The 19,006-nt window shown below is 36.8% G+C and overlaps 1 protein-coding gene across 10 annotated transcripts in view; it reads right to left on the bottom strand.

Annotated features, from left to right (window-relative positions):
- The window catches only part of BLOC1S5 (biogenesis of lysosomal organelles complex 1 subunit 5), a 120,177-nt gene that overhangs the window by 66,030 nt on the left and 35,141 nt on the right, over positions 1-19,006 (bottom strand). The window contains exon 5 of one of the 10 annotated variants that reach the window (XM_024121805.3): positions 8,097-10,599. The exons of the other annotated variants lie outside the window; for them this stretch is intronic. Coding sequence (XP_023977573.1) covers positions 10,393-10,599 — 207 coding nt within the window. The 3' untranslated portion in view covers positions 8,097-10,392. Of the gene's footprint in view, positions 1-8,096; positions 10,600-19,006 lie in introns of those variants that run through there. 10 annotated transcript variants of the gene reach the window in all.

Below are 19,006 nucleotides of genomic sequence, written 5' to 3'. Positions count from 1 at the left end.
CATTACATCCCCAGAACTTATAACTGAAATCTTGTATCCTTTGACCCCCCCAACCCATTTTACCCCACCCCCACCCCCTGCCGCTGGCAATTACCAATCTGTTGTTTCTATGAGGTTTTTGTTTGTGTGTGTTTGTTTGTTTTAGGTTCTAAACAGAAGTGAGATCATTTAGTATTTCTCTTTCTCTGACTGATTTCACTTAGCATAATGCCTTCAAGTTCCATCCATGTTGTTGCAAATGGCAGGGTTTCCTTCTTTCTTGTGGCTGAGTAATAATAGTCCATTGTGTGTGTATATACACACATCACATCTTCTTTATCCATTCATCCACTGATGGACACTTAGGTTGTTTCCATGTCTTCACTATTGTAAATAATGCTGCAATGAACATGGGGGTGCAGATGATCTCTTCCAGATAGTGATTGTTTCTTTTGGATATATACTCAGAAGTGAAACTGTTCGATCACATGGCAGTTATAGTTTTAATTGTTTTGAGGAACCTCCACGATGTTTTCCATAGTGGCTACACCAATACAATCCCACCAACAGTGTATGAGTGTTCCTTTTTCTCTACATCCTCACCAGTACTTGCTATCTCTTTTCTTTTTGATGACAGTCATCCCAACAGGGGTGAGGTGATATCTCATCATGGTTTTGATTTGCATCTCCCTGATGATTAGTGACATTGAGCATGTTTCATGTACCTGTTGGCCATTTGTTTACCTCCCTTGGAAAAGTGTCTATTCAGTTATACAAGTTCCTTATATTTTTTGGATATTAACCCCTTATCACATATATAATTTGCAAGTATTTTCTTACTCTGTAGGTTACCTTTTCATTTTGTTGATGTTTCCTTTGCTGTGCAGAAGCTTTTTATTTGCTATAGTCCCACTTGTTTATTTTTGCTTTTGTTGCCTTTGCTTTTGGTTTCATATCCAAAAATCACTGCTAAGACGAATGTCAAGGAGCTCACCCCCTATGTTTTCTTCTACGAGTTTTATGGTGTAAGATGGAGGTGTTGTTTCAACCTTTCCATGTGGCTGTCCACTTTTCCCAACACCATTTATTATAGAAACTGTCCTTTCCCCACTGTATATTCCTGGCTCCTCTGTCATAAATTAACTGACCATATATATATGAGTTTATTTCTGGGCTCTGTTCCATTGGTCTATGTGTCTATTTTTATGCCAATACCATACTGTTTTGATTACTGTAGCTTAGTAATATAGTTTGAAATCAGGAAGCATGATGCCTCCAGCTTGGTTTTTTTAAAAAAATAAATTAATTAATGTTTATTTTTGGCTGCATTGGGTCTTTGTTGTTGTTTGTGGGCTTTCTCTGGTTGTGGTGAGTGGGGGCTACTCTTTGGCTTAGTAATATAGTTTGAAATCAGGAAGCACCTCCAGCTTTGTTCTTCTTTCTCAAGATTGCTTTGGCTATTTGGGCTCTTTTGTGGTTCCAAACTTCAGGACTGTTTATTTCTGTGAAAAATGCCATTGAAATTTTGATAGGGATTTCACTAAATCTGTAGATTGCTTTGGGTAGTATGAACATGTTAACAATATTAATCCTTCCAATCCATGAGCATGAAATATCTTCCATTTATTTGTTTCTTTAATACCTTTCATCAATATCTTGTAGTTTTTGGTGTACAAATCTTTCACCTCTTTAAATTTATTTCTAGGTGTTTTACTCTTTTTGAGGCAATTGTAAATGAGATTGTTTTCTTAATTTCTCTTTTCAACCATTCATTGTTAGTGAATAGAAACACAGCAGGTCCCTGTATATTGATTTTGAATCCTGCAAGTTTACTGAATTTATTAGCTGTAAGTTTCTTCGGTGGAGTCTATGATAAACAATATCATAGAAGTAAAACTCTATTTGCAGATGACACTGACTTCTCTTACAGTCAGAAGTTTCACTCATAAATAATACCTCTGTGGAGACTGGAAGTGTTCAGATTGAAAGCCTATGTGTGACAGAAGCAAAAAAGAGAATTCACAATGTATACTGGATGCATTTGTGATTCCTCCAGATTTTCATGAAACCTTGGGTTTAATACCACAAATCTACTTCTATCTACATACTCATAATAGGGACCTGGGATGTTTTCACAAACTATATACAACAATGTCCTAAAAAGAAAAAAAAAAAAAAGAAATCCAAAATGAAATATTCAGATAAGAGTTATACAGGTTCAAAATGAGACTGTCATACTCTTATTTGCTTTTATTAGCTCACGAATAGTAAAAAGAATCCAACAGAAGTAATGAAAACAATAAAATTAGTTCACAGATAATAAGAAAACACAAAATAGAAAATATTGAATATTAGGCACAATGATTGAAAGAAAAGGTATCATCCTTTATACTAGAATATGGACAAGGTCTTTTGGGAGGGAAATTTGAATATAATAAAATCAACATATACCTAACATACCTTTCTGTACAGAGAAATCTCCACTAGCTACTGAACACCAAAAATGCTAGAAAAAAATTTTAACTGTATTTATTTTTACTTTATTATTTTTTTCTTATTGGAGTATAACTGCTTTACAATGTTGTGTTAGTTAACTGTATTTTTTATTCATGGCCAAGTTCATCGCAAATTAATGAAAACAACTGAAGGCAGATTGGGAAAAAGTGAAATTCTACAGGATAATGTGGCTCTGGAACTGATAACTGTCCTAGGTCCCCATCCCTGTGGCCTAGAAGAACCCCAGTTTTAAGGACCCGTGCCTGCATGGGGGCAGGAATCACGGCCTGGGACTGTGTTAGTCTGCTTGGGCCACCATAACAAAATACCACAGATGGGGTAGCTTACACAAAAGAAATTTATCTTCTCACAGTTCAAGAGGTAAGAAGTCCAAGATCAAGGTGCTGGAAAATTCCATCCTGTTGAGGCCTCTCTTCCTGGTTTGCCGATGGCCACCTTTTCTGCTGCAACCATATGATCTTTTCTCTGTGTGCACGTGGAGAAAGGGTGCTCTGCTGTCTCTTCCTCTTCTTATAAGGACACCGGTGCTATCAGATCAGGGCCCCACCCTTCTGACCCCATTCAACCTTAATTACCTCCTCATAGGCCTTGTCTCCAAATACAGTCACACTGGGGGTTAGGACTTTAACGTATGAATTTTGGGGGACACAATTCAGCTCACCACAGGGACTGAGCTGGACTGCAGTACAATTGGTTAATCCCCAAAGGGCACCACTCTCAGTGAGTGAACTAGGAAAACACCTGAAGTTTCTCTTCTTTATTCCAAGTAGAGCTGTGAAGGATGAAAAAAATCTCTAGGAACGTCTTATCACAGCCTGACACTGGCATACACTTGAGGAAGAAATTCACACTGCCTGTGAGTGTCTGTGAGCACACGCACACTGAGTGACAGAGAGGGAGTGGAGGGAAACTCAAGGTGAAAACTGACTTTGAAGTGGTCCAGGGTTACAGGGCCATAAGAAACAAAAGGAAGGTGCTAAGAAAAAAAGCCCAAAACCAAAAAATACAACACATACCAAAAATTCCCGAAAATAAAGTTCATAGGAATGTAAACTCACAATGAAAATTCACTGATCACATCAAAAAACAAGTCACCAAAAACTTGTTTCAGACAAAACAACGAACTGTAGATTCAGATTCACAAAAAAGGAGAAAAACATAGAAATCATCATATGCAGAATGCAAAATAAGTACATTTAATATGTCCAAAGAAAAGAAAAAGAGGGAATAATGGAACTATCCCAAATGACCAAGGAAGTTTGAAAAAGAACCAAACAACACTTTTGGAAATGAAAAAAATATACCCATAATTAAAAACTTGATAGGTTAAATAGGTTAAAGACAGTGAGAAGACAGAATTAGTGGACTGGACAACAAATTTAAACAAATCATCCAGAATGCAACACAGAGACAATGAGATAGAAAATACGAAATGGAGATAAAGCAATATGGAGAACAGAGTGAGATGGGAACACTTAAGTCTAATTTGATCTCCTAAAGGAGAGAATCCAAAGAATGTAAAGGTACAATATTCAAAGAGGAAAAAGTTGAGAATGTCTCATAATTCATGAAAGGCACTAATTCTCAGATTCAAGAAGCTCAGTTAATCTGAATAGATTAATGAAAAGAAATCCACAGTAGACATGTTGTAGTATAATGACATTTGATTGTAGAATGCCAAAGATAAAGAACTTAAACATAACCTGAAAGAGAAGATGGATTATCTACAAAGGAATACTGATCAGACTGACAAGTGTCATTTCAGAAGCAACACTGGAAGCAAGATGACAGTGGAACAATATCTTTAAATACTGAGAGAAAATAACTGTCTATCTAGAACTGTATACCCAGATAACTTTCAAGGATAATAAACAAATACTGACTGTAAAAAATAACTATTTTTGGAGTTAAACTGAGATAAAACTAAAATTCTAGACACTTATAAGTTAAGGAGAAGCAATCACTTTGTTCAGAAGTCTAATGTTGAAATAAGAGTAAAGACATAAACTTTAGATTCTGTTAACTATGCAAACTAAATTTCATGGTAAGCACTAAAAAGATAAAAATTGAGTTTTACCTTTCAAACTAGTACAGGAAAATTAATTGTAAAACAAAACAAAACAAAACTCAGTGTGGAAAAAGAAAAGAAAAACACCCCAAAGGCAGTGAGGAAACAAAATGGTGGGACAAAAAGCACAGTAAGATGGTACAGCAAGTCCCCTACATGTGAACCAGTTCCGTTCTGAGAGCGCATCTGTAAGTCCAATTTGTTTGTAAGTCTGACAAAGTTAGCCTAGGTACCAAATTAACACAATTGGCTATATAGTACTGTACTGTAATAGGTTTACAATACTTTTCACACAAATAATACATAAAAAACAAACACAAAAAATAAAACATTTTTAATCTCAGAGTACAGTACCTTGAAAAGTACAGTAGTACAGCACAACAGCTGGCATACTGGGGCTGGCATCGAGTGAACAGGCAAGAAGAGTTACTGACTGGAGGAGGGAGAGGAGATGGGAGAGGATAGAGCTGAAGGATTATCAGCAATAGGAGACGGAGGGCAAGCTGCAATTTCACTCACACCTGATGTTGATGGCACAGGTTCTGGTTCCTTGCTGGATTCAATTCTACCTACCCTCTTGTAAAAACGATCCAGTGATGTCCAGGTAGGAGCTCTTTTGTTTTTTGCCATCACAGATGACACGGTAGCACTGGATCGCATTCTGAATGGCTGCTGCAACCCTCGTGTACCGTTCTACGTTCGGGCCCTGTGCTCAAAAACTAACAGTGCCTCCTCAAATAAAGACAATCCCCCTGTCATTTCCTGTGTCGTGAATCTCTTCTGTTCTTCAGTTACTTCTTCTTCCTCTTGTCTCTTTTCGTCCTTTCTCTGGGCCTCCAATTCTGTCAGGTCTTTATTAGTAAGCTCCTCGTGTTGCACAGCAAGGTGTTCAATGTATGAAAGACACGTGAACTAGCTTGTGTGATTGGACAGGCGAATGCACGTTCGCATCTTTGAAAATTTGCAACTTGAAGGTTCATATGTACTGGACTTACTGTATAAATAAATCCTAATATATTAGTAATTTCAACAAATGTAAATGGATTAAAGTCTCCAGTTAAAAGATAATTAGATAGAAAGAAAAAAAAATCTGGTTACAGTTTTTAAGGGGCACATGAAAACATGATATAAAGGTCCAACAGAATAAAGAAATATATAGCCTACAAATTATTAACCAGCTGGTGTGGCCTGTAAAAATCTCCCTTTTAGAAACAGATTTTAAAGCAATATAAACTGACACAAAGGAGAAATCAGAAAATCCACTAGAGTAGGAAATTTTAACACATATCAGAATCTGGACGATCAAGTAGAAGAAAAAAAACAACAGTAAAACAGAGACAATTTAACCAACACGATTAACAAGTTTGGCCTAATGAACACCCAACAGTTGGAAAATACGCATACTTTTAAGCACTAACACAACATTTACAAAAACTTAGCATATTTTAGGTCAGATGGCAAATCTCAACAAATTTTAATATCTCAAGTCTTATATGAATCTATCCTTGGACCACAATCCAATGAAAGCAGAAATCAATAATAAGAACAGAACTTAAAAATCTACATGTTAGGAAATGGAAAAAAAATCCGCATATATAAGTCAGAAAAGAAATCATGATGAAAAATAAAAAATACTTAGAATTTAAAAACAAATATTTCTATAGCACTTTAACTTGACAAACATTATTTCATTTGATCATTAGAAACTAATCTTGTGAGGCACACAGAATCCATATTCTCTCTGCTTGACAGCACAACAGCAGAAATGCTGTATGTTATGTAACGACTAAAGCTACTTTTTATATATAAACAAAATACATATCAAAAGTGATTTAAAAACTGGGAAATATAAGTGAAAGTGTTCACTACTAAAAATATTAAAGGGAAAGAAAAGCAACCCTCTCTTTTAGAAGCTATACTGAACAGCTAAGAAAGTCACAAAGAAAGAATTTAATATCAATGTTTAAAGCTCAAAAATTCCATTAAATCATTTTGGTTTAAGAAGTCTCTTAGATCCTTCTATAGTATATACAGACTCATACAGTAAAGTATTTATTATTCATATGAGATGAACAAACACTGTCAAAAATCTTTGCACAAGTTGAGGAACCATTCCTGCTCACACAAAGTCCTGATCTCCTGATTCCAACATCTGTTCAATGGTGCATTGGCAATTAATGGCTCTCCCAAAACTGCCTATGGTACAAAAGGAATTTTCATTTAAGGTTCCCTTCCCTTTTCATGTGTGGGATATTTTGGGAAGCATGTTTTCTTTTTCCATCCACTGAAAGAGAATTAAGAAAGAGAATTAAGAAAATTCCAACATGCCTGAATGTCAGCAAGTGCTCTTTTTCGTCCCGGTACCAAAGGATGATGGCCGAACTTGTCAAGCCTACAGTAGCGGACAGAGGGAGTTGGCAGAAGTTGGCAGAAGTTTCAGATTTCTGAAAGAAATCTCAAATACTTTTTTCATCTCCTCTATTAACTTTAATCACATTTTCAACATGCAGCCAAGAATGAAGATTTGACAGCAAGCCATAAATTTACACAAACAAGCATTGTCACTTTTCTGTAGTAGCAACGCTGAGATAAAACAAGAGTTGAGTATTTTCTTTCTTGTGCCTTTCTTTACTGAAGAGCAATAAAAAAAAAAAAACCTGAAAGATTTATCCATACCTCAAATTCATTTGCCATAAATCTCTTGAAATTATTGCACTTAATTCTGCTTGGTTTATGGCAAATAAAAAATCAACTTCGTTCTTCAATTAGATTGATAAATGCAGATTTTTAAAGATCACAGTGATGACAGAACTAGTACATGTTTCATCTTAATACACTTGCTTATGAGAACAGACATTAAACACTAAAAAGGATTTACATTTAACATGGATCATTTGCCATGTGGGCAAATACTTCTGGTTTACTCAGAGCCAGAATCTTTGTATGGTTCCAGAGGGACGCCTTGGCAGATTTTGCTGATTACTCATTAAACAGTTGAAACATGTATAGGCATTATTTATCTTACAAAGCTTACCCACAGCAAAACACACGTAAAAATGAGGTAAATCTATGGGCAAGATTATGGTTCTTGGAAAGGTTAAAAGTCAACTCTATTTTTGGTAAGCTTTTCCTGTGAGCACATTTTAAAAGCTGAAAATATGAAGTGCTGGAAGGCCACAAACTTTAACAAGCATGTCTTGTCATCCAGTGAAACACGGCATTACGCTGCCATGCAAAATCTGCAACTTCTCCCAACAGGCCAATTCAGAGAACAACATGATATAAAGGTCCAACAGAATAAAGAAATATATAGCCTACAAATTATTAACCAGCTGGTGTGGCCTGTAAAAATCTCCCTTTTAGAAACAGATTTTAAAGCAATATAAACTGACACAAAGACATTACTAGAAGTAGAGGCTGTGACTACAAATATAAGATTCAATTCTAGGGGCTTCCCTGGTGGCGCAGAGGTTGGGAGTCCGCCTGCCGATGCAGGGGACATGGGTTCGTGCCCTGGTCCGGGAAGATCTTAACATCTCAAGTCTTACATGAATCTATCCTTGGACCACAATTCAATGAAAGCAGAAATCAATAATAAGAACAGAACTTAAAAATCTACATGTTAGGAAATGGAAAAAAAATCCGCATATATAAGTCAGAAAAGAAATCATGATGAAAAATAAAAAATACTTAGAATTTAAAAACAAATATTTCTATAGCACTTTACGTTGACAAACATTATTTCGTTTGATCATTAGAAACTAATGCTGTGAGGCACACAGAATCCATATTCTCTCTGCTTGACAGCACAACAGCAGAAATGCTGTATGTTATGTAACGACTAAAGCTACTTTTTATATATAAATAAAATACATATCAAAAGTGATTTAAAAACTGGGAAATATAAGTGAAAGTGCTCACTACTAAAAATATTAAAGGGAAAGAAAAGCAACCCTCTCTTTTAGAAGCTCTACTGAACAGCTAAGAAAGTCACAAAGAAAGAATTTAGTATCAATGTTTAAAGCTCAAAAAGTCCATTAAATCATTTTGTTTTAAGAAGTCTCTTAGATCCTTCTATAGTATATACAAACTCATATGGTAAAGTATTTATTATTCATATGAGATGAACAAACACTGTCAGAAATCTTTGCACAAGTTGAGGAACCATTCCTGCTCACACAAAGTCCTGATCTCCTGGTTCCAGCATCTGTTCAATGGTGCATTGGCAATTAGTGGCTCTCCCAAAACTGCCTATGGTACAAAAGGAATTTTCATTTAAGGTTCCCCTCCCTTTTCATGTGTGGGATATTTTGGGAAGTATGTTTTCTTTTTCCATCCACTGAAAGAGAATTAAGAAAATTCCAACACGCCTGAATGTCAGCAAGTGCTCTTTTTCGTCCAGGTACCAGAGGATGATGGATGAACCTGTCAAGCCTACAGTAGCAGACAGAGGGAGTTGGCAGAAGTTCAGTGTTACTGAAAGAAATCTCAAATACTTATTTCATCTCCTCTATTAACTTTAATCACTTTTTCAACATGCAGCCAAGAATGAAGCTTTGACAGCAAGCCATAAATTTACACAAGCAAGCATTGTCACTTTTCTGCAGTAGCAACACTGAGATAACACAAGAGTTGAGTATTTTCTTTCTTGTGCCTTTCTTTACTGAAGAGCAATAAAAAAAAAAAAAAGACCTGAAAGATTTATCCATACCTCAAATTCATTTGCCATAAATCTCTTGAAATTATTGCATTTAATTCTGCTTGGTTTATGGCAAATAAAAAATCAACTTAGTTCCTCAATTAGATTGGTAAATGCAGATTTTTAAAGATCACAGTGATGACAGAACTGGTACATGTTTCATCTTAATACACCTGTTTATGAGAACAGACATTAAACACTAAAAAAGGATTTACATTTAACATGGATCATTTGCCATGTGGGCAAATACTTCTGGTTTACTCAGAGCCAGAATCTTTATATGGTTCCAGAGGGACGCCTTGGCAGGTTTTGCTGATTACTCCTTAAACAGTTGAAACATGTATAGACATTATTTATCTTACAAAGCTTACCCACAGCAAAACACACATAAAAATGAGGTAAATCTATGGGCAAGATTATGGTTCTTGGAAAGGTTAAAAGTCAACTCTATTTTTGGTAAGCTTTTCCTGTGAGCACATTTTAAAAGCTGAAAATATGAAGTGCTGGAAGGCCACAAACTTTAACAAGCATGTCTTGTCATCCAGTGAAACACGGCATTACGCTGCCATGCAAAATCTGCAACTTCTCCCAACAGGCCAATTCAGAGAACAACGTGGCTCTCTTTGAAGAGCAGAGACCAAGTTTTGACTCTCTTCAATGTGGTCTCTGCTCCCAGGACAGCTGTTTCTCAGTACATTACTCGCGGAATAACACTGTACACACTCCTCCAAGAGCCCGGGAGGCTCTGACGGGCAGCCACCATATCGGCCTTCTGAGCCACAATATTAAAGTAACATTAACCCTGCATAAGAATGAATTAAATTACTTTTCTAAGAAGTCTGTATTTACAGTTCTCTGAGATAATCAATGGAAACTAAGACCAATCCTCATTAACAAAGAGCATGTTTATACCATTTTCTTCCTACTTCTCCCCATTTAGAAGTATAGGCAGATACAGGAACTTAAAACTGGGAAGATGTGGCATTCTTCTTCTAGGAAACAGCTAAGACTCCGGTAGCAGTTTCTTTTTTCTGCAGAAGAGTGACACTGAATACACTGCTAAACGTGAGGCCTAGAGGCTAAGCGGTTTGGTGAGAGCGGTTTCTGAGCGGAAGGCAATGTTTTCTCATCAGTTTGTCACTGTTGGTTCAAGTTCTCCAAAGGCTGGAAATTTTGCCAGGCCCTTCTCCATCTCGGCGTATTGTTCTTTAAGCCTCTCCACGGCTTTTCTGTGCTCTTCGTCCACTTCAGCCTGTTTGCTGTGTTGTTCTTTCATGAAATCCTCCCACTGCATTATATGCTGTTTCTCACTAGCTATTAAATGGTCATTATGCATCTGAGAAAAGAAAATTTGAAAGTCATGGGACATTTTGGAGACAATTATTCTTCTATGCAGAGAGACAAAAATAACTACCTCTTGATATTTGCTCACTACAGTGTAACAATCGGCTTATAAGTCACAGTGACAAAACTGCTTTATAGTTTTAATGTCCAACAAGAACATGACATATTAGAACCATCTAAGGCTTCTCTTACTATGCCCGAACATGGGCATTCACATTTCTGAAATTTCGAAAATGTCTAGTATTTTAAATGACAAAATCAAACATAATCCAGGTAAATTTTCATACCTCTATTTCTCCTCAAATTCCATTTAATCGCATATAATTCAAAAATTAAGTTTAAGGAACACATGCCAAAAGAATTGTTATTTTAAGAAATTAAAATGCATGTCTCACATAAAATATTTTTTGGACACATTAAAAGAATCATAGATTATTAATCACTGGAAGAGAACTCAAGAACTCTCTCTTGGTTCAGTTCCAAAACTTAAAGCAAATAAACGGCAAAAGCATCTGTGTCAAATATCTAAATTCATCTTGAGATGTCTCTTAATATTTCTATATGAGGACAAATTTTTTCTTTTGAGTAACACAACAATAAATTTGAAACAATATATAAATTAAAAGGCATAAATTCAGTATAATTTAAATTATTATCTTTGAATATGTATTGGGTTGGCCAAAAAGTTCGTTCGGATTTTCCCGTAACAACCTTTTGGCCAACCCACAAAGAGCTAAATACAAAAAGAAAGTATTAAAAAAAACTTTATATCTCTGCCTCAGTATTCTACATATGTGTCTAGAAGTTTTGCCACAGACTAAGTCCTGTTAAAAAAAACAAGCACTGTGACAGATGCAAACCATCAAAACCTACAGAGCACCCAAAGGCTTACTAATCCCCGAGCTCTAATGAAACAGGAGGACACCTGGTTACTCAGGAAAAAGACCGAAGCCGTGTTTTCCTGCCACCCATAATGCCACCCGTTATCTTCTCTCTCATCTGGGCCATGATGAGAAGCAAGGTGGAGAAGCCACGGTGCTCTAAGTATCTATGAAAGGTGTATTTCTGCCAGTTGTTTTGTATATCTTATCTACTTCCGAGGTTACAGGATTCTCATTTTACAGATGAAGAAATTAAGGCTTAAGAACACTAAATTTATTTCTCCATGGTCACTGAGCTACTACACTGTAGACTCAAACTTAGGACTTGCTGACACCCAAACCTATGGCTTTTCTATCACAAAGTGCAAATCAGACCTTTCCAGGGAAGTTTTACATAGACGGCTAAAGGTCTTCTGCAAGACCAAAAAAAATAAACTATTGCAAGAGTTTTTTCTGCCCATCTGATCTGAAGTTCCTCAGCACCAAGGCGAGAGGTTAGAAGTGAATCTGAAGTTTCAGTTATGGTGAAACATTCCCCTAAAATATGTCCCACAGACCCATGTGATCTGAGCAGGCAGTACAGTGGTGGAGAGAGAGGGTTAGGATGGGGTTTGCTGATCCAGGAAGTTTGGGAAACAGGTTAAACAAATTCAAAACATTTCTTCTTAACCTTTCAGCCTCATGGACAGTAATTCTTCAAAAGATGAATAAAACATGAAGAGTTCATTAAATTCTTTTCATGGAACTTTTACAAAACTATTATATTTTAAGAGAAAAGTCATAGAGAAGAAAAATGCAAATAAATTTCATCAAAATGATGCCCTGCTTTGGCTGAAAATTAATTTCTAATAAGTACAGAGGATACTAACCCTGCATGCTCAGAAGATGTTTAACAGATTAGTCTTTTCTTTTTAACTGAAGCACTGTCATTACCTTGGGCTGACCCTGTCATCTGGGCCATGAGGCAACAGCCCAGGTTCTACTTCCCACCAGGCAGCATCTTGCCATACAGCTCAACAGAGAAAAATGAAGATTTGGGAAGTGGATAAACCTGGCTTCAAATTCTGGTTCACCTGTTACGAGTTGCATGACTCTGGCCACGTTAAATTTTCTTTAATTTTAAAATGAGGAAAAGAATATTTACATTCATAAATAAATCTGTATCATGTCAAGTTCCTAGCTCAGTGCCTACAGTGCTTAATAGAAGGTAAGCATTATTATACAGATATGAGCAATGCATCGCAATGCATCTAGAAGGCAGATCAAACCACTTTTTAATCCTCTTCAATTTAGGGTTTTAAATCTTTAATTTTAATAATCTGATTTTAGCAATAGATTTTTATAATTCAAACAATACAAGGCAACTAGAATAAAAGTAATAGTTCTCCCCTCCCAGTCCCATACTCAATTCAATCTTCCCAGATGATTCCACTATTTACCATTTGGCTGTAAGAGAAGACTTTAATTAAGATATTGCCAAAGACCAGTATCTCTATTTTGTAGCTTCAGAATATTATTACCAAAGACATATACATCCAAGTAGCTTTTTCATATGACATTTCACTTCTTGGCCTCCTAGTCCAGGTGAAAAGAAGTTGAATACTGACAATTCCCTAACCGAGTTGAAAATCTAGTCCTGCTTTCATATCAAGAAGTTCTGCAAAAAAAAAAAAAAAAAAAAAAAAAAAAGAAAAAAAAGAAGTTCTGCAGACTTGTGGTTGCCAAGGGGGAAGGGGGATAGGGGAAGGAATGATTAGGAGCGTGGGATTAGCAGATGCAAACGTGTGTGTGTGTGTGTGTGTGGGGGGGGGTGTCTGTGTGGTGTGTGTGTGTGTGTGTTGTGTGTGTGTGTGTGTGGTGTGTGTGTGTGTTTTGTGTGTGTGTTGGATAAACACCAAGGTCCTGTATAGCACAGGGAACTATATTCAATATGCTGTGAAACCACAGTGGAAAAGAATATGAAAAATAATATATATATGTATAACTGAATCCCTTTGCTTAAGCAGAAATTAAACACAACGTTGTAAATCAACTATACCTCAATAAAATTTTAAAAAAAGGTCTGGAAGTCACTCTATCTATCCTTTCTTAGTCTCCCACCTTTAATAACAATAACTGCTTTGCAACCTTGCATTCTCCACAACAATTAGTAGAGAAAAAAAGGGAGGGGTAGCTTGTATATTCCTGTACTGACAACACTGTAATCTTTACCTATAAACAAAAGTCAGCTACCAGAAAATAACACCTACCTGAAACTTAGTTGAGAACTTTATGGTAAGAACTATAAGCAGTCAAAAAAAAAAAAAAAAAACCACGCACGCGCACAAACACACACACACCCCAGCCCAAAATAACAACATAACACAAAGTCCATTTAAAAATACTGCAGTATTCAAGAAAAACTCTTCTGATTCTGAATTTATTTGCCCTACCTTACACACAATTTTAACCAGGTTAGTTAACTGTTTTCCAAAGCTATACCATATTAAAAGTCAAATTAAAGAAAATGCTGATAAATGAGATAGAAAGAAATGATAGGCATCAGCCTTACAAAAAAGAAGACAGATACAGAAACTTAGAAACAGACAGTATCTGAGGGCATTTGAAATAGAGAAACACTTTTTTCTCTCGAATTCCCTGAGGACATCACCATTTTCACCATTGCGTAAAATTTTACATTCTCAGTAATTCCTAATTCATAAAGAAAATTAACCTGTAACATTTAATAAACTTTTTATAAAAGCCAGAAAAGTGTGGAATATACTTTTAAAGATTTCCATCCAAAATAGTTAAAGTGATAAAAGTACTGTGCTTCAAGATGATAAAAATCTCAGCTTTGTGGTTGACCTGGCTATATGGAATGATTCGTGTTCTAAGACTTCTAGACACATGAGGTTTTATTGTATATAACAGTAGAAAAATCCCGAGTTAGCTATATCTCACATATCATCACCCAGGAGCAAGTTAAAAACTATTCTAAGCCAACAGGAGTGAAGGTTACTTCAGGGCATATCTATTCAAAATGTCAGGAAATACAGTCTGGGCAGGGGTAACCTCACCAGAACAGAACAAGGAGCTGAACTGCTCCTTGATCTAAAGCAGCAAAGGCGCCACCTCCTCGAGAACCGAGCCCATCCTAATGGCAGCACGCCTCCAGTTCACGCAGAGCAAGTTATAAACGCCAAAGGTTTAGCCTAACATGCCAATGAGTCTGTTTACAATGAAAAAGAACGCTCAGAAATAAGGAACAATCTTTTATCAACAGCGAGCTAACTGCAGACCGTCATCGCCTGTGCACAGTAATTCGGCTTTCACGTTCAATATAGGGGGCTCTACGTCAGATTTAGTCTGAAAGAAGGATTCCTCTACAGCTGAAATGCGTTTGCAAAATAATGATCATGTCTAACTATCGTTATGTGTGCAACAGATTCACACAAGACTAACAGAAGGAACACAACATAGTAATGGAGCTACTTACCCTTTAAAGCTTAAAATTACCTGTAATAGGTAATTAACGGTCAGCAGTTAAATTCCTAGCAGCTACCAAAAGAGTACATACTAAATTATACATTTAAAACTTGAGGTTCATGGTGGTGGCAGTAATTAGGGTCTTTGGTGAGCAATTTGCAAAAATCTATCAAAACAGAAAGTATAAATACTTAAGGCTCAGTAATTCCTCTTATATTAGCATTTCCCCTTTTTATTAAAGAAGTATCACAGATCTTAGAAACAAATTCAAATACAAGAATATAAAGGGACAGTCCCCACCCAACATACACATAACAAATCCTTTCCCTTGTTTCCTTTTTCCTAGTATTATTACTAGTTTGACGGGTACACTTACACTTTTTCCTTTGTTCATACAAACCTATTTACTTAATTACAACAAAATGTAGTCATATGACACATGATGGTCTGCGGCTTTCTTTTTTCAATAACGATACAATATGTACTAATGGCATACCAACAGCACGAGGGCGGGAGAGCTCTGCCCTGGGTGCAAGCAACAAGGGGGCGCACTGTCTGAACAGAATTTAAACCAATGACACACACAACTGAAAGACTGGTTTTTATTATCACCAGGTGCTGGCAATACTGAGTAATGTCAGTGATGAAATACTCTTAACCCCAAAATCCTTCTTTGGTCTGAGTTCTAAACAGTTATTGAGGTTACTGTTGAAGTTTAGTAATATGTAAGTTTCAAATTAACACATTTTCATTGTTAATTTAAAGGACTTCCAGTTACAGAGCCAGTCCTGAACAAAGTGAGTCAGCTACACACGTTCATTTCCAAAAGTAAATTCCTAATAGTTCAGAATCATGTCAGCTTTCTTTAGATGCTCAGCCCCTCTAATCCCTGAATTACCAAATGCCAAATGTCCTTGCATTTAAAAAATGATCCAGGACTTCCCCAGTGGCGCAGTGGTTAAGAGTCCACCTGCCAATGCAGGCAACACGGGTTCAATCCCTGGTCTGGGAAGATCCCACATGCCAAGGAGCAACTAAGCCCACGAGCCACAACTATTGAGCCCATGCGCCGCAACTACTGAAGCTAGCGCACCTAGAGCTTGGCTCCACCACAAGAGAAGTGACCGCAATGAGAAGCCCACACACTGCAACAAAGAGTAGCCCCCGCTCACCGCAACTAGAGAAAGCCCCTGCACAGCAATGAAGACACAACACAGTCAAAAAATAAATGAAATTTAAAAAAATAAAATAAAATAAAAAATAATCCAGCAGAGCAACTGCAGAAATAAAACCTGAATTAGTTCAAATCTATCATTCTACATTACTTTTTTTTTTTTAACTTATATTTGTATGTTTCACTCTGTAGTTAAAAGTTTTCTACTGTGGACACATTGGGAGCCACTAAAATGGTTTCCAGAGAAATAAAGACAGTATTACAATTTCTAGAATTCATTGTGAAATGTGACTTTTATCAATCTCTTCCAGACTTATTCTTATGTTTAATACTTTCCCAAATGACATATCTGTGTATTTTATCACAATAAAAATAATTCAAATCAAGTTTCAGAGGGTTCTTCCTAAATGAAATCAACTGCATACTCAAAGTGGATACATTTGTTTTCCCAAGATAAAAAAGAAAATGCCAACTTTAAAAGAAAATAAAGAGAAAGTTTATTAATGAGCTAAAACTGTGTACCAAAAATAATTAGCTGTAATGGTTTTTGTCTCTTTCTACAACAGAAAGAAATAGTAATAATAACCCAGCTTATTTATGTCCCATTGGAGATACATTTGAAGAGAAGTCAATCCTGAAGGCAAACTGTGTCTAGGACCAGGTCTATAAATGAACTCATGGATACATAACAAAAACACATTTTTGCACGCATTAGTCTAAGTCAGTAATTGTCGGTGGGGGGTGATTTTGAGGCTCCTGTCCCCCAGGTTTTTGGTTATCACAACACAGGTTGCGGGGTGGGGCGGATACTGGCATCTAGTGGGAAGAGGCCAAGGATGCTACTAAACATCCTACAACATGCAGGACAGACTCCACAACGAAGATTTATCTGCTCCAAAATGTCAATAGTGCAGAGGTTGAAAAACCCTGGTCTAAGGGAAAACTCTGAATAAAGCAACTAATGTCTAAAAGGTTCTTCGGAACATCTGTCAGCAATACATGTGCCTTTAATTTTACATATGCCTTACACAGATAAATGAAAAAGTATTTACTTCAATAAGAAGTATCAGAATAACAACTGCCAGTAATTATTTTAAATATTTAGAATATTATGTACAGTCATCCTGTGGTATCCATGGGGTTTTGGTTCCAGGACTGCCCCCCCACTATGGATACCAAAATCCACGGATGCTCAAGTCCCTTATAAAAATGGTGTAGTATTTGCATATAACCTGTACATCCTCCCATATACTTTAAATCATCTCTAGATTACTTATAATACCTAATACATATAAATGTTATATAAATGCAGTGTAAGTGCTATGGAAACAGCTGCCAGCATGTGGCAAATTCAAGTTTTGCTTTTTGGAACTTTCTGGAATTAAAAAAACATACATTTTAAATATTTTGGTTGAATCCACAGATGCAGAACCAGCGGATGCAGAGGGCCGACTGTATGTACTGATCCATTACCCTACATTTTCAAACAAGAAAAAATGTATAAACCATGCTATCTCATTGCTCTCATAAAAAAAAAATCATACAGAGGGAAAACTAAATTTAATAAATATTTGTGGACAAGATGAATCAAAGGATTCATGTTTACTTTAGTATTATCTCTAGTCTGGTTGAACAGAACTTTAATAGTTGATGCCTGTACATGAACCTAAGTTTAAACCAGTGACAGATATTAATCAGCTCATCATCTGCCTTTGACAGCTTATTTAAGTCAGTGAATTTTATAAGCCAAGTGTTATTTTCTTTTTTTTTTTTTTTTTTGTGGTATGCGGGCCTCTCTCTGTCGTGGCCTCTCCCGTTGCGGAGCACAGGCTCCGGACGCGCAGGCTCAGCGGCCATGGCTCACGGGCCCAGCCGCTCCGCGGCATGTGGGATCCTCCCGGACCGGGGCGCGAACCCGGTTCCCCTGCATCGGCAGGCGGACGGGCAACCACTGCGCCACCAGGGAAGCCCTAGCCAAGTGTATTTTCATGTCACTACTCTTATTGCTAGTGCCCAATACGCAACTTGTATTATTTACCAGTTTTTAAGACATATGTCAAATAACTGGGGAATGTGCATTTATTGTTCTTCTGAATGTACTTTTAGATATCAACTGTGGGAAATATGATTTGGATGAATGACGTTTATCATAACTTACTTCCCACAGAATTCCACAAATTGTCTTGACATGAAGGAATGATTAACGGCAATAGTCTATTTTATTCCATTACTACTCCCATCTTTCTTTGAGAGCCATTCAAATATACAAAATGTAGCCAATAGAATAACCGAGGCAACAATTAACATTAGATTATAAAATGCAGCTAGAGGTTAATTTTGCTAATAACATATTTGCTAGATGAGAAATTAAACTTTACCTCTCTGTCTTATATATATGTAGTCTGAAACCTCTGCCACACGAAGTTTTGGCAAAATCAGATATGGCACTTAAAAAAAAAAAAAGAAGACCTCAAAGATCCATATTTCAAATGTTCTGCTAACTAGATAAGCACTAATAAAAGAAATAAAGACCACATTTCAATATATTCTAAAATACTGATTTTTAATGTGTATTCCATAAAAAAAATAGTTCAGGGCTTCCCTGGTGGCGCAGTGGTTGAGAATCTGCCTGCTAATGCAGGGGACACAGGTTCGAGCCCTGGTCTGGGAAGATCCCACATGCCGCGGAGCAACTAGGCCCGTGAGCCACAACTACTGAGCCTGCGCATCTGGAGCTTGTGCTCCGCAACAAGAGAGGCCGCGACAGTGAGAGGCCCGCGCACCGCGATGAAGAGTGGCCCCCGCTTGCTGCAACTAGAGGAAGCCCTCACACAGAAACAAAGACCCAACACAGCCAAAAATAAATTAATTATTAA

This window comes from Physeter macrocephalus, chromosome 18, assembly GCF_002837175.3.
Source record: "Physeter macrocephalus isolate SW-GA chromosome 18, ASM283717v5, whole genome shotgun sequence".
Taxonomy (NCBI): domain Eukaryota; kingdom Metazoa; phylum Chordata; class Mammalia; order Artiodactyla; family Physeteridae; genus Physeter; species Physeter macrocephalus.
The sequence above is the reverse complement of the archived record's forward strand: the minus strand, read 5'-3'. Positions and strand labels throughout refer to the sequence as shown.